This window comes from Podarcis raffonei, chromosome Z (genome assembly GCF_027172205.1).
Source record: "Podarcis raffonei isolate rPodRaf1 chromosome Z, rPodRaf1.pri, whole genome shotgun sequence".
Classification (NCBI taxonomy): Eukaryota; Metazoa; Chordata; class Lepidosauria; order Squamata; family Lacertidae; genus Podarcis; species Podarcis raffonei.
The window spans coordinates 33,906,122-33,919,343 of record NC_070621.1 but is presented as its reverse complement, the minus strand read 5'-3'; the positions used below and the strand labels follow the sequence as shown (position 1 = coordinate 33,919,343).

Here is a 13,222-nt window from a genome sequence, read left to right as displayed (position 1 = left end):
GAGCTATGATTCCCAGAGTTCCCTGGGAAAATGAATTGTTTGTTAAACCACTCTGGGAATTTTCCACTCTGTGAATAGGGGGATAGGGGTCTCCTAACAACTCTAAGCGTGGGATGCAGGTGGCGCTGTGGGTTAAACCACTGAGCCTAGGATTTGCTGATCAGAAGGTCGCGGTTCGAATCCCCACAACAGGGTGAGCTCCCGTTGCTCGTTCCCTGCTCCTGCCCACCTAGCAGTTCGAAAGCACGTCAAAGTGCAAGTAGATCAATAGGTACTGCTCCGGCGGGAAGGTAAACGGCGTTTCCGTGCGCTGCTCTGGTTCACCAGAAGCGGCTTAGTCATGCTGGCCACATGACCCGGAAGCTGTACGCGGGCTCCCTCGGCCAATAAAGCGAGATTAGCGCTACAACCCCAGAGTCGGCCACGACTAGACCTAATGGTCAGGGGTCCCTTTACCTTTAACAACTCTAAGCACCCTTAGCAAACCACAGTTCCCAGGTGGTATAAGAGTGCTAAATATATAGTTGTGGTCAGAGAGACTGAGGGGAGCCTTGCAGGCCATCTAGGTAATTTACCTGCTCAAATTGGAAAACCTAGAAACAGAAGAGCCCACCACAATGTTGGGTCCCTATCTGCACTATAAAGCACTATCATAACACTTTAACAAGCCATGGCTTCCCCCAATGAATCCTGCGAACTGTAGTTTGTAAACAGTGCTAGGCAACCATTGTGGGCAGATATTCTCTTTTCCCTTTCACACAACCGGCCCTTGACCTTCCTGGATAATGCTAGCCATGGGGTCCTATGGGGACAGCCAACAGCTGCTGTGGTTGGGTCGGCCCTGACTAAAATAATTGATGTAAAGGCAGGGAAACAGCTGGCACAAAATTAATTTACCACATTTCCTGAATACAGAAGTTTGCCTGCAATGTAAAATTAGGGGCAGCTAGTTGGGGAAGCTCCAAGGCTGTGCTATTGTTCACCAGAGCTGGCTTTCAAAGCTGGAGCTTGTTAAAGAACAAATAGCAAAGAAAATTCCACAGAGCACACACAGAGTGCTTTCTTCCATGGCCAAATAACTAACCATACTAATCAGACCTTATCCAGAGAACTCAAGCTGGTTCTGTGGGCCACACTTTTAAGGAGGATACAAACTGAAAGGAATTTAGTGGCAGGGGAGATGAAGATTGTCTATGGTACAGAAAGCAAATCTTATGAGGAAAGTTTAAAGAAACTGGGGGTGTTTGGCCTTAGAAAGAGAAATCGGAGGTGGACATGATAGTAATCTTCTAATTGCTGAAGAGATGTCGGCTAGAAAAGGACAAAAACTCACTATCTGCTGTCCCAGAGTGGGCAGAAGTAGTGGTAATGGAATTATGCCACAGGAGCATTAAATTTCAGTTGAACTTTGGGACAAACTTATTTGGGGTAAATAAATACCCGATAAATATGCCATGATAAATACCATGATGGTATTACATTTTCTGCGTTTCACATGAAAAAGCCTCATCCTTTCACAACCACTCTGTTGTTGTTGTTGTTGTTGTTTAGTCATTTGTTAATGTCCAACTCTTTGTGACCCCCTGGACCAGAGCACGCCAGGCACTCCTCTGTCTTCCACTGCCTCCCGCAGTTTGGTCAGACTCACGTTTGTAGCTTCGAGAACACTGTCCAACCATCTCGTCCTCTGTCGTCCCCTTCTCCTTGTGCCCTCCATCTTTCCCAGCCTCAGGGTCTTTTCCAGGGAGTCTTCTCTTCTCATGAGATGGCCAAATTACTGGAGCCTCAGCTCCTTCCAGTGAGCACTTAGGTCTGATTTCCTTAAGAATGGATAGGTTTGATCTTCTTGCAGTCCATGAGACTCTCAAGAGTCTCCTCCAGCACCATAATTCACAACCACTCATCTTATTGCAAACAATGGGGGGGGGCGCCTGGATCAAATTCCCCATGGTAGATCTGAACGCATGAGCAGATATATATGGGAGCTGGTGGTCCCTTGAGTTACGAAAGCTTTTGCTCTTGATAGCTAGAATACCTAAATGAGGTTCTCTCTCTCTCTCTCTCTCTCAGTTCCCCAGTGGTGTCACCTGTTGAGCATTTATCATGGGGAGGCTACGTGCTATTCTCCCCGTGGAGGTAATTACCGCAGCAGCCTGGGGACGCGCTGTGAGCTTTCCTGCGACCGTGGATACCGCTTGATTGGCCAGAGGTCTGTACAGTGCCTGCTAAACCGTCGCTGGTCAGGACATGCCTACTGCAGACGTAAGTGTCACACCAGTGTCCAGAGGCCGCTCCACATTACAGCCATCCTCAGGAAGCCTCATTAAAGTACTCAACATAGGGTGCCATCAACATAACCCAAGATGAGCCTGCAGGAGTATCTTGGTAGAGCAAGATACTCTTAATCTTAGGGTTGTGGGTTTGAGCCCCATGTTGGGGGAAAAGATTCCTGCATTGCAGAGAGTTGGACAAGATGATCCTTGTGGTCATGGGCATAGCCAGGATTTTTATTAGGGGGGGCAGAACCTCCGTTAGCTATGTACAGTATTTTTAATGTTTTTTGTTGATGGGGGGCAGCTGGACCTCCCTGCCCCCCTCCAGCTGTGCCCATGCTTGTGGTCCTTATGATTCTATGTGTCAGAAGTAATTGCTGGCAGAGAACAGACATACACATCTACTACGTATTTTGGAAAATTATCTGTTCACTTGTGGATTTCGACACCTCTTAAGATATTGTCATAAAAATTTGCCTGCTCGTTGTTCCAGAAACCAATGAGATTTTTAATCTATGCTTCGATACAGTAGGGCATCGTTTTTAATCAAGAAGGCAGGCTGAACCTTTCAGAACTGTATTGATTTTCACCGCTGATTTCAAGAGTGCTTTATATCAAGGGCAAAAGGAGGTTTGTGGGAGGACTGAGTATGAAGGACCAAGGGTTTCATAGTCCAGGCATATTAATCCTGCACCATTAGAACAGCTCTCAGGCAGAGAAAGTGTCCGACCTGATCCCTGCTATGCTGCAACACCAGAATTAGTTCTATTAGCCCAGGCAGACCAGGCAACCTAAGGAGTCAACAGGAGCTGTTGTTCCAGGTCTGCTTCCTTAGTCTGAGTAACCTGTCAACATAGCAAAGCTCTCCCTCTTTGGATCATGCTGGTTCCTGGCACAGATTGTTGAAGAATTGGACTTGCAGAGGGGAAGCAGGGGGCTGATTTCAGATTCCTGCTCAATTACCGTATTTTTTGCTCTATAAGACTCACTTTTTCCTTCCTAAAAAGTAAGGGGAAATGTGTGTGCGTCTTATGAAATGAATGCAGGCTGCGCAGCTATCCCAGAAGCCAGAACAGCAAGAGGGATTGCTGCTTTCACTGCGCAGCGATCCCTCTTGCTGTTCTGGCTTCTGAGATTCAGAATTTTTTTCTCTTGTTTTCCTCCTCCAAAAACTAGGTGCGTTTTGTGGTCTGGTGTGTCTTATAGAGCGAAAAATACGGTAGCTACTCTGTGACATGAATGAATGAATGAATCTTTATTTGTGTCAGCCATTGGCCGTAGTAATAAAACAACAATACGATATACAAAGAATAGAAATAAGAAGTCAATTATATAAAATACATTTTAGGGTTTTGAATCACTAGTCAAATAGTGGATCTTATTCTGATTGCCCCAGCTAAAAACCTTTCAACCTTTGCTGTCACCTGTTCATCTTGATCTGCCAAGAGAAAGGACACTCTGGCAGTGGTTGGGCAACCCGGAATGGACAATAAAAGATGGGTGATAATCTCATTCCTCAAGTCTTTATAAAGAGTGCAAGCCAGAAGGGCATGCACCACCGATTCAGTACTGCCATCTCCACAGGGACATAAGTGTTTCCGTGTGGAATTTGTTGGAATTGTCCCTCGAGTACAGCCGAGGGCAATACATTCAATCTTGCGAGAGCAAAAGCGTGACTCTGTGACATGCCACTATCTCTCATGTTAACCTGCTGCACACAGTTGCATGGATCAGCTTCCCCAAAGCACCCTCACAGTGCTACAATTCCCAGCACCTTTAACAAGCTACAGTTCCCATGATGTTGTTTTTTTTAAAAAAAATCTGCTTAAAATGCAGGTTGCAGGCATGACCTTAGTATTTTTGCTACAAAGCTTGAAACACTTTAAAGCTGGTATCCAGGGGGTTGTAACTCCATGAAGAAGCTGGGGAACTTTCAAGTTCTCTTTCTGTGCACAGAGATTCGGTGCCCTACGCTGCCAGCAATCTACCATGGATCGTACCAGTGTTCAGATGGAGTCAAGGTCGATTCTCACTGTGACTACACCTGCCGGCCTGGATACCACCGGGAAGGTGATCGCAGTCGTGTGTGCTTAGAAGACGGACATTGGAGTGGCAGCGAGCCAATTTGTGTAGGTAAATTCTTCCCGGAGCCAACCACACATATTGCATGGAATAAGTTGCCTTTGCCACTACCAGGAATGTCAGAGAATTCTGATGGAAACAGAAACGGGAGGGGAAATTACCAATGTACATGTACTTGACATATTTAAACTGGCTTTCCATCTCTTGGACTATCACGGCTCCCTGAGAACTCCCTAAGAATCTTCTGTGCAGAAATCTCTCTGACCAAAACAATAGAACTACAGTTTCCAAAGACTGCTAAGGAGAATGGCCATTAAACCAGCTGGGGATATGTCTTTTGGAGAGCTAGCTACTCCACAATCATTCATACCACAACCTAAAGTATTTATTTAAGAATACTTACCGTATATCATGCTTTATAGCCCTGAGGGGCTCCCATTTGCCTTAGTGGTCCAACCTCAACAGTTATATCCCAGAGATTTTAGTGCATTTCCATGTTACCTTCCCATCTGCAAAAAGTGCATTTTTAAAAAAGTGGATTTGTTGGAAAAGAGCACTTTAATCCAGTTTAATGGCACAAACCAACATTTCCGGAATGCTCTTGAATCCCTCCTGCAAAATACTGATAATTTGGATGTGGCCAGTCATTTGTCATTCAGGCCCAAGGCGGAAACTTTCCTCCTAGTTGCTGCCTGTTTCCATGGAGTTCCTTTCTGATTCTACTCAAGCAGACATAGAACCTCCGAAAATCCAATGTCCTGAGTCTCGAGAGCGAATGGCAGAACCCAACAAGCTGACAGCCACTGTGTACTGGGATCCACCTCGGGCAAAGGACTCTGCTGATGGTGTCATCAAACAGTAAGCTTGGGGGAGGCTGCACTGGGGTCTCAGCACCGTTTAATGATTCTTTTTGGAAGAAAAAGTTCAAACCCAGCCCTCATATTTACATCCTGACATATCTCTCTGTCTTTCGAGTCCAGGATGACACTCCGGGGCCCAGAACCAGGATCCGAGTTTTCTGAAAGAGAACACATTATCCGCTACACCGTCTATGACCAGGCATACAACCGAGCAAGCTGCAAGTTTTTTGTGCGCATCCAAGGTAAAGGATAGGACCTTCCCTCATATTTCCAAGGCATTACACTAAATGTGAGGTTGCTGCTTACACCTTTGCCTCTTCTCTTAAATAGGAGCAGTGAGAGAGGCATGGTTTAGATTTCAACCGTGGGTAGGTTTTACCCCTGTCTCCAGGCCATGGTCCCATTGGAAATTCTCTCCTCTGAGAGCTTTGTTTGCCAATAACAACATTCCAGTTGGAGAGAATAGCAGCTTGGCAGGTGGAGGTGGGGTATTTTTGGCAAGAGCAGTCCCGATCCGCATCAACTCCAGCCCCATCCAGCCCCATTCCTCCATGCCTCCTGCCAGGGGGTTGGAAGAGACAAGTTCAAACCATTCATTTAAAATAGCATGTGGTTTGGCACCAAGGCCAGACCAGGACATTTTGTTACTTGCTACAAATGCCATGTTCTGATCCGAAGCCAGGTCTGATGGGGAATGGGGCAAGGCAGAGTTGCAGGACCTTGAATAAGCAAGGTTGGGAGCAGCCTGAAGAGTTCTAAGCTTCTGTCACAAGACTACCTCTTCTAGAATCCACTCCCTTGTGGGATAACTTTAGATTGTTCCCAGTTCCTTGGGAACAGGTGGTTAAACCACTCTGATAATTGTAGTTCTGAGCGGATTAAGAGTTTCATAACAACACTCAGCACTTTTAACAGATTAGTCCCTAGGGTACCCTAGGGGGTTGTCATGCCTGTCAAAGTGGTGCCACAGTAGTTTAAATGCACAAGTGTGCATGTGGCCTGTGTTGTGTTGGAGGCGAGGAAGACTTTGGGTTCTGATTCCTAACCTTCCCTTCCACAGTGAGTCGCTGTCCTGTTCTAAAACCACCAGAGCACGGTTATGTCAGCTGCACCTCAGCAGGGAACAACTACGGAGCAACCTGCGAGTACCACTGTGATGGAGGCTATGAACGCCAGGGTGCCCCCTTGAGGGTCTGTCAGTCCAGCCGCCAGTGGTCTGGCTCTCAGCCCACGTGCATTCGTAAGTGTGTGTTGGGGTTGAGGGCAGAAGAACTAGGGTAAAGGGCAACAGTTGTACCCAAAATCAGTTCTACTCAGAGTACACCCTTTGAAATGAATAGGCGTGATTTAACGTAGGTCTGTTGATTTAAAAGGGGTCTTCTCTCGAGTAGAACTTAACTGGATGCAAGCTTATAAGCAGCCTCACAGGTTGCTGCTGAGGGGAAAGCAGGATATACCTTTAAAACTAAGCCATGCCTCTGAGAACACAGTGATGCTTCTACCATGACTTCACTGCCCCGAGCTCCAACTGACATCATCTCGGTTATTGTTTTCCATTTCTAACAGCAGCTGCGTCAGTTGGGGAGAAACCAGATTGCAGAGAGCAATTTTGGGTCCATTGTTAGATTAGCTAGGCATTGTATTTACAGACAAAGCAGGCAATTGTTTCAAAATTAAGGTAAAGGTAAAGGTACCCCTGCCCGTACGGGCCAGTCTTGACAGACTCTAGGGTTGTGCGCCCATCTCACTCAAGAGGCCGGGGGCCAGCGCTGTCCGGAGACACTTCTGGGTCACGTGGCCAGCGTGACATCGCTGCTCTGGCGAGCCAGAGCCACACACGGAAACGCCGTTTACCTTCCCGCTAGTAAGCGGTCCCTATTTATCTACTTGCACCCGGGAGTGCTTTCGAACTGCTAGGTTGGCAGGCGCTGGGACCGAACAACGGGAGCGCACCCCGCTGCGGGGATTCGAACCGCCGACCTTTCGATCGGCAAGCCCTAGGCGCTGTGGGTAAAAGCCACCCGCGTCCCTTCCATTTCAAAATTAGCCAGCTCCAAAAACTCTCTCCAACTCCACCTACAGCTCAGTTAGAAACTAACACATCAGAGCAGCCACTGCTTGGTGACATCAGCTTCAGCTCAGAGCATTGTTTTGCAAGCATCACTGTGATCTTATGCAGTTAACGCAAGTATTTGTTTTAAATGTATTTGCCTCATTCCTGCTACAAGTGCATGGAAGACACACACACACACACAAACACTCTGCAACTAGTAGGCAGGACTATTGCCTGGCTTGCTGGCCGTAGATGTCCAAGCAAGAGTTGTTGAAGGCTGGACATTATTTGTGTGTCTTGGGGGTGTTTCCTGACCAGCAAACAGGACACAAACATCAGCAAGCATCCCAGGGGCATCCCCAGAAAGGGAGAAATGTCAGGAAAGATACAAAAGGCTTAGCGGGCAGGTTTTGTGTGTGTAAGATGGGCTGAGAATCCAAATTTCCCTAAATGCATTTACTTACCATCTATGCAGAAAACCTATAATAAATAACTCCCTAAGTTGCTAATAGGGGACGCAGGTGGCGCTGTGGTCTAAACCATTAAGCCTCTTGGGCTTGCTGATCAGAAGGTCAGCAGTTTGAATCCCCGCGACCGGATGAGCTCCTGTTGTTCGGTCCCTGCTCCTGCCAACCTAGCAGTTTGAAAGCACACCAAAAAGTGCAAGTAGATAAATAGGTACCGCTCCGGTGGGAAGGTAAATGGTGTTTCCGTGCACTGCTCTGGTTTCATCAGAAGTGGCTTAGTCATGCTGGGCACATGACCCGGAAAAACTGTCTGCGGACAAACACCAGCCTTCTCGGCCTGTAAAGTGAGATGAGCGCTGCAACCCCAGAGTCGTTTCTGACTGGACTTAACTGTCAGGGGTCCTTTACCTTTTACCTTTTTAAGTTGCTAATAGCTGGACAACCAAAAATGCTGTGGAGATAGATGATAGATAGATAGATTAGATAGATAGATAGATAGATAGATAGATAGATAGATAGATAGATAGATGATAGATGATAGATAGATAGATAGATAGATAGATAGATAGATAGATAGATAGATAGATGATAGATGAAACAACCATTAACCCTGTTGGTAAATACAATGCCTGGCTAAACTAACAATGAACCTAAGAATGCTCTCTGTAATTCAGTTATTCCCCAGCTGATCCAGCTGCTGATAGAAATTAGAAACGACAACTGAGATTATGTCTGTTGGAGCTCAGAGCAGTGATGTCATGCTAGAAGCATCACTGTGATCTCACATATTTATGTATGCAACCATGACTACCCGAATGATATATGCGCAAAATTTGAAAGAGGAAAAGCCCCCCCCCAGGAGACAGTTGGCAATTAAAACTGATGGAATATGCAGAGATGACAAAACTAACCAGAAGATTAATAGATCGAGATGATAGACTTTTTGTAATAGAATGGGGTGGATTTATTAAATATGTAAAAACAGTTAAAAACGTTAGCAGGATTAATCTAAATATGAGCAGGAAGAAATTTAAAGGAATTATAAAGGATAAATTTGTTACACAGAGTGAAGCTTCTCCTCCACTGCACTTTTATGACATAAATCAGACCTGAAATCATTGCTACAACATTTACAGTGTGGTATCCATTCAGTTCTCGTTTTGTATAGAGAAATAGAAACCCCATTTCAGTATTGTTAAAACATGGGAGAGGAACCTGTGTTCCTTCAAATGTTCCTGGACTCCAACTCCAATCACCCCTGACCATTGACTATTGCGGCTAGGGCTGATGTGAACTGGAGTCCAATAGCTGGAGGACCAGTGTTTCCTCATCCTCAACTTAGAACCTGGAAGAAATGGCTGTTGGGGCAGTGATGAATAACATCTTCAACCTACCATGGTCCTTCTGAGCATATTGTTGCATTGCCAGCTTAAGAGCAGTGATTAAGGTAAAGGGACCCCTGACCATTAGGTCGTCATGGCCGACTCTGGGGTTGTGGCGCTCATCTCACTTTATTGGCCGAGGGAGCCGGCGTACAGCTTCCGGGTCATGTGGCCAGTATGACTAAGCCGCTTCTGGCAAACCAGAGCAGCGCACGGAAACACTGTTTACCTTCCTGTTGGAGCGGTGCCTATTTATCTGCTTCCACTTTGACGTGCTTTTGAACTGCTAGGTTGGCAGGAGCAGGGACGAAGCAACGGGAGCTCACCCTGTCGCGGGGATTCAAACCGCCGACCTTCTGATTGGCAAGTCCTAGGCTCTGTGGTTTAACCCACAGCGCCACCTGCTGATTACAGGGAACCAAATCTTTTCACTAGCTGTGGGGCAACGCCCCTTAGTGTTCCTGAAGAGAGGGGACTGGAAGTGAAAGTGTGTGTGCTCAGCTGAGAGGACAAAGTGTAGACAAGATGCAATTACACCATTGTGGCTACCCATGTGAACCAATTTGGGTATCTGAGATGATATTCCTAGCAAAGGAGTGGGGGCAAGGAACCCATGGCCCTCCAGATGCTACTGAACTACAACTCCCATCAGCCCTGACTACTAGCTATACTGATTGGGACTCAGGTGAGTTGGAGTCCAACAGGTACCCTTGACCTATTGTATGAGCAAGGTTAGTAATCTGGCTCCACTCCCCAGAAAAGTAACGGCAGTGATGGCAGAAAGGGGGCATTTGGGGGGACACTCAGAGATGTTCATCAGTATCCCTTCCTACAGTGTGGCAGGTGGCCCTGTTGCCGCTATTACTGCTCTCCATTCTTCATATTGCTACCCATCTCGCATGTAACAGCAACCATGCTAAAACCCTGTGTCTTCTCATGCTACTGTTAGCCATGCAGATCAATGTGGATGTGAATTCTGCTGCCGGCCTTCTGGACCAGTTCTATGAAAAGCGTCGGCTGCTCATCATCTCTGCTCCTGATCCTTCTGACCGCTACTATAAGATGCAGAACAGCATGCTGCAGGTAAGCCCTTCCTCTTGAGTTTCCATCCTAGAACTCACACCCTTCCTTCCCTTCTCCAGCTACTGGGTTCCTCCAACCATTTGCTTCTCTCTTCACTGCAGCAAGCCACATGTGGGCTGGACTTGCGCCACATCACCGTCATTGAGCTGGTGGGGCTGCCGCCTCACGAGGTGGGGAGGATCCGTGAGCACCGACTCTCAGAGAACATCATTGAAAGTCTCAGGTTAGTGGTGCAGAGTGGCTAGCAGAGGTTCAGGTTCAATTCCCTGCTTGGTGATGAATGTTACTGGCCTTGGGCGACCACTTGCTGGGATGTTACAGAGAGAAGAGTGTGCATGATAAGGCAAAACAAAATGAAGAGGGGATCTATTTTTTCCACATTTGTAATTTTTACTTTGAGCGGCTCAGCTACCACTTAGAATTTGAAAATCTTTAAAGCCAACTATCAGTGAGTGTATTAACTTATGGTTTGTGTGTGTGGTTTGGGAGCTGGTCAGGGGAAAAACAATGCTGTCCAGGGTTGTAAAGACTGCGGAGAGAATAATTGGGTGCACTCTTCCCACCTTGGATCAAATCTACTGTATTTTTCGCCCCATAGGACGCACTTTTTCCCCTCCAAAAATGAAGGGGAAATGTGTGTGCGTCCTATGGGGCGAATGCAGGCTTTCGCTGAAGCCTGGAGAGCGAGAGGGGTCGGTGCGCACCGACCCCTCTCGCTCTCCAGGCTTCGCGCACCTCTCCGCAAGGCGCGGGAGCCCGGCGCTGGGCTCCCACTGCTTGCAGAGAGTTGCCTGCATGCTGAAGGCTGGGCACGCTGAGCTCAGCGTGCTCAGACTTCGCGCACCTCTCCGCAAGGCGCGGGAGCCCTACGCTGGGCTCCTGCTGCTTGCGGAGAGTTGCCTGTTCTGGGCGCTGGGGTCAGGGGAAGCTTGGGCTTCCCCAGCCCCGCGCCTGGAGGGGAAATAAATTTTTTCCCTTTATTTCCCCCCAAAAAAACTAGGTGCGCCTTATGTGACGGTGCGTCCTATAGGGCGAAAAATACGGTATGCTTCTAGGTGCCATAAGAGATAGAGCAGGATAGTGTGCACCTCGGAAATGATTTCTTTCAGCTTCTGCCTTCTGGAAGAAGGTACAGGTTATAAAGACTAGGACTAGCCGCTTGAGAAATAGTTTCTACCCAAAAGCGACTTTTGTTTTAAACGCATTGTAAGAAGTCTGTATGGGAGTATATTGTATTAAAAATGGGGTATCAGAGTTTTTAAGGGGCTAACCAGGTTGAGATAGCTGGGATAGCAGGCTTGTTGGGTTTTGAATGTTATATGTAGATTTTCAATTTCGTTGTTCTGTATGGGACAATGACAATAAAGGTATCGTATCATATCGTACAAGCCAATATGGCTACATGCATCTTCCAGGTTCAGGAACAGTAGCTGTGGAACAATTAAAGGGCTGTTATTGTCTTCATGTCCTGCTTGTGAAATTGCAAGAAGCATTTGGGTGTCTGCTATTGGAAACAAGATGGTGGACTAAGTGGAGCTTTGATCTGATGCTGTGAAGATGGCACCAGATCCTTCATTCATCTCAGTGAACTGGGGTCTGGAATAAAATGTGGTGGACCCCGAGATGTATTTCCCTTTGCCTATATTGCTCCAGTTCTGACCCTGTTGTATCCACTGACTCACTCCATGATGTGGATAGATACCTTGGCTTTAGTTGCAGTGGAACAGCAAGCCAGTAGCAAACTGGCAACTGGTGGCTTCTAGTAGTTGTGAGCCATGGGGAAGCCAGCAACAGAGACTCCCCCAAAGATTGCAGTGATCAGGCAGGGATAGAAGGGCTCAGGCAGTCCTAGAGTTATCCTGCTCCCAATGGCCTTATAAAATAATGCAAAAACATTGAACCTGGCCTGGTAACCCATAAGCAGTCAGTCAGGGCAAGCACTCATGTTACATGCTGGCTCCCCAGGGCCTCTAGATATGGGGAAGCTGGGTATGGCCTTGCCCTTGTTTGTCATCACATGGTGTCAGGAGCAGGAAAATTCAAGCTACTGCAAAGGAAGGTTTGGAGCACACTTAAAAGAGCTGAGGCTTGGTGTTTCCTACTTCTCATGGGAAATGCTTGGCGGAATTAAGGGTCAGGTGACCTGACATGTGAGCAACTGCAACTGCCTGTCAATGTGGCCGACGGAGGGTTAGCTAATTGCGGATCTGGCCCTCTGGCCAAAAGCAGTTCCCATCCCTGCTCTAAAACCACTACCCTCCATGAGCTCTTAGGGTCTCCAGCAAACATTCTGTTTCTATAGGCAGTTCCTGCATATCACCCGCTCCCGCTTCAACGTTGTGTTGGTCGACAAAGAAGGCGTGGACCGTGAGCGCTACATCCAGCCTCTGACACCGGACGAGCTCTTTTCCTTTGTCGATACCTACCTGCTGAGCAACCATGAAGTGCTCCAGAGGGAACAGAACAGGGACACATGCGAGTGATAATGGCTGCTCCATCCACAGGAGTCACAGTGGACACCTTTTGACCTCTAACATGCCCTGCCTGCTAAGGGAGAGCCAGGTCTTCCCTTTCAGCATTGAACTGAAGGTGAAACAGAAGGGAGGAAATTACTGAAGTTGAACCAACAAGGACAGCAGAACCTGCAGCGCCCCGGGCCACAGCCACATCCACATTAAGAAAGGGGAAATAATCATAACTATTCCTGTAGGGATTATCCAGGAGGATGTCTTTTATTTTGTGCCTACCCTTTTCTAGACAAGAAGTACATTCCACAGAGTGTGTGTGTGTGTGTGTGTGTGTGTGTGTGTATGTAAAGGTATCACAACCAGAGGATAGCCCAGAATCACAGCTCTTCTCTCTCTTTCAAGAGCAAACCAGCAATCTATGTGGAGAAGGTCCCGCTCTGGTTACAGCTACATTAAGTGGAAGGCACCTTCTCTTCTTTAAAGAGTATACAGTGGTACCTCAGGTTACATACGCTTCAGGTTACAGACTCCACTAACCCAGAAATAGTGCTTCA

At 47.2% G+C, this 13,222-nt stretch overlaps 1 protein-coding gene across 2 annotated transcripts in view; it reads left to right on the top strand.

Moving 5' to 3' along the window:
* The window catches only part of SRPX2 (sushi repeat containing protein X-linked 2), a 29,073-nt gene extending 16,095 nt beyond the window's left edge, over nucleotides 1–12,978 (top strand). Inside the window, exons 4-11 of one of the 2 annotated variants that reach the window (XM_053374206.1) lie at nucleotides 2,071–2,262; nucleotides 4,230–4,406; nucleotides 5,084–5,213; nucleotides 5,336–5,457; nucleotides 6,276–6,455; nucleotides 10,067–10,200; nucleotides 10,302–10,423; nucleotides 12,503–12,978. In XM_053374206.1, the coding sequence (XP_053230181.1) occupies nucleotides 2,071–2,262; nucleotides 4,230–4,406; nucleotides 5,084–5,213; nucleotides 5,336–5,457; nucleotides 6,276–6,455; nucleotides 10,067–10,200; nucleotides 10,302–10,423; nucleotides 12,503–12,683 (1,238 nt within the window). In that variant the 3' untranslated portion in view covers nucleotides 12,684–12,978. The remainder of the gene's footprint in view (nucleotides 1–2,070; nucleotides 2,263–4,229; nucleotides 4,407–5,083; nucleotides 5,214–5,335; nucleotides 5,458–6,275; nucleotides 6,456–10,066; nucleotides 10,201–10,301; nucleotides 10,424–12,502) is intronic. The other variant, XM_053374207.1, reaches the window with a different exon arrangement.
* The last annotated feature ends 244 nt before the right edge of the window (nucleotides 12,979–13,222 follow it).